The sequence below is a fragment of the Sinocyclocheilus anshuiensis genome, unplaced genomic scaffold (genome assembly GCF_001515605.1).
Source record: "Sinocyclocheilus anshuiensis isolate Anshui unplaced genomic scaffold, SAMN03320099.WGS_v1.1 scaffold1207, whole genome shotgun sequence".
Lineage (NCBI taxonomy): Eukaryota > Metazoa > Chordata > Actinopteri > Cypriniformes > Cyprinidae > Sinocyclocheilus > Sinocyclocheilus anshuiensis.
In genome coordinates this window covers 90,353-92,989 of record NW_015539914.1, presented here as the reverse complement: position 1 = coordinate 92,989, position 2,637 = coordinate 90,353, and the positions used below count along the sequence as shown (strand labels likewise).

Genomic DNA, 2,637 nt, shown 5'->3' with positions numbered 1-2,637 from the left:
TATTTTCCAGGATTTGTGATATCACAAATACTGACGAATGGGACGAGACCTCGTTGAGCTGCATTAGAGAAGGCAACGAGTGTTATCACTATGTCGCAGACACACTAGCTTTCCCAAGGCAGACGGACTTAGAGTGGTTACAATCATCCAGGTTTAAATCGCACTCAAATTGATTTGATTTTGAGCAATATTTACACTGAAGCTCGCAGCAGGCGGCTATGGTAAGGGGCATGACATTTCCCGACCAGGCGCCGAGTGCTGCCAATCACAACACACACTGGCCCAGCTAACCAATCACAGCACATTTCGTATTTCAGAAGGCGGGCCTTCATTTGATACAGGAACTATTCGAGCCGTTCATGCCAGACTGGGGAGAGAGGTGTTGTAATAATGTAAAATATGTGAAAAATAATGTGTTTTTCGAACAACCTAGTATGAGAGTCTTTTCTAGTACACTCCCAAACCAAAATCAAGACTTTGTAAAAGAGCATAATAGGACCCCTTTAAGTATCAGTTATATATGTCAGTGTTTGGTTTGTTTTTTGGGGTATTATAAGGGCCTTGAGGTCTCTGTTTTAAATACAATTTTTTAAGACTTTTTTAACCTTGCTGGGGTTTTTGCTTGTGTATAGAGAGCCTTTAGTATATAGTCTATTTGCTGACATCACATGCATAATTACAGTTTTATTTTTTTACACGCTATTTGTACTCTGCAGTTCAAGAACAGTTCAGTCTGAAATAATACACTGCAAAAATAAACACTTGCAAATCAGGCAGGGTCACCTGGGTGTGAAAGCTTACCAGTGGAACAATTCTTTGATTGGATAATTTTATTCACAGGAACTAAATGCTGTCTGTCTTTGTTAATGCCTCTTCAGACGTTCCTCAAGCTCACCAGCTAACTAATCTGAAGTGAAGATGACAGAAAACACAGTGCCTAGTCATAAATCATAAAAATTCACACAATAAAGTAAGGTTTGAACAACCAGGTTGAGCGTTTCCACCCCTTGAGACATATTTTGGAAGAGTTTAAAGCTGTGTACTAAATAAATAACATGAAACTGCATTCATTTACCTCTCTTGCTCTAGAGAGGTTTCAGTAGACAAATCATAAAATGTGTCATAACGTATCTGCTGGATATTTGGCAACAGAATGCATTTTGTAATGGCTGGTGGTGCCAGCCTGTAGCCTCAAGAAAGAGCAGGGGGTGGGACAGGAATAGCAGCCCACTGGCCCATTTTACTCTGCCAATCAACAGAAAGCTTCTGGGTAACACTTTACAATAAGGTGCATTAGACATCATGAACAAACTATGAAAAATAGTTTTTACAACATTTAACAGGGTTCATTAGTGTTAAAATGTATTAGTAGGCTATAAATCAAAATATATAATAAATAATATTTAATAAAATCTATCTATCTATCTATCTATCTATCTATCTATCTATCTATCTATCTATCATCTATCTTCACAGGATGGACGGATTGAGTTCTCAGAGTTTATTCAGGCCCTGTCTGTGACCTCACGTGGGACCTTGGATGAAAAGCTCCGCTGTAAGCAAGTTTTTGATTAATAAAAGCCCATTCAAGTGAGAATCAGTTAAAGACAGATGCAGTGAAGTACCTTCATGGGGTGCTTCATAGAACAGGAAGCCTTGTTAAAGAACAAAATCCCAGTAATGGATTTAATACATTCATTTATTATCTATATAAAACATACACTGGCCTCAAAATGTATTTGGACACTTAAGTCACATTTAAAAATAAATGTATTTCATAGCATCGAATAAAATAAACCAAGTGGCATCTCTAAAGGATGCTGGAGTTTTTTTTGTGTTTTTTTTTTAATCAGAAATTTTTAGCATATATTGTATATGATATCATAATGCGTATGTATTGGAAATTCTGTCTTTTTTGGCTTTTAATCAACTGTTCTGGTGGGATGTTCAAGCAGGTATCCTGTCAAAGTAACCACATGATCCACTAACATTTAACACAACGTTTACAAATAGTTTTTGTCTTAAGAATAAATCTATTGTAATTAAACAGCTATAGGTTTTGTATTGTGAAATGTTTGGGTTCTAAAGTATGTTTTATTTCTTCCAAATTTGGTCACTTGGTTGGATATTTTCTTATCGAATACCAATAAATTCATACATTTTTGAGTGAGGCTTAAGTGTCTGAATACTTTTGGGCCAACTGTGTTTTGTAAAATTGATTAAATGTGAAATTACCTCAACGTATTACAGCCAAAGCAATTTTCTCGCTGATATTAAACAGACTACATATTCGGGTCGGGTAGCGCCTCTTTCACTGTTGACTCTTCACCCCAGGCACTGACCTGTGTTTGCACTCTGCTGTGTGAGTCGTAGGATTGTCTCTTTGTTGTAGATGAGTGGATAAAGTAGGGCTGTATGGGTGGGACGAACTGGAGTCCTGGCATGAAGAGAAATCCATAGATGGCGAGATGAAAGAGTCGCTCGTCTTTGCTGCTGTAATTACTGTGCAATGATTTGGCTCATACAAAGCATGCATTTATCACCCAATCCTGTGTCTATCATTGCTTTCAGTGCTTATAAGCTTTCATGTCAGCACGCTAACATTACTTTTTAATTCATAATCAAAAGAAATTAAAC

General features: G+C 37.1%; 1 protein-coding gene across 1 annotated transcript in view; it reads left to right on the top strand.

Moving 5' to 3' along the window:
• LOC107686409 (neuronal calcium sensor 1) overlaps positions 1-2,637 on the top strand; it is a 26,822-nt gene that overhangs the window by 17,398 nt on the left and 6,787 nt on the right. Inside the window, exon 4 of the mRNA XM_016483379.1 lies at positions 1,477-1,555. Coding sequence (XP_016338865.1) covers positions 1,477-1,555 — 79 coding nt within the window. The remainder of the gene's footprint in view (positions 1-1,476; positions 1,556-2,637) is intronic.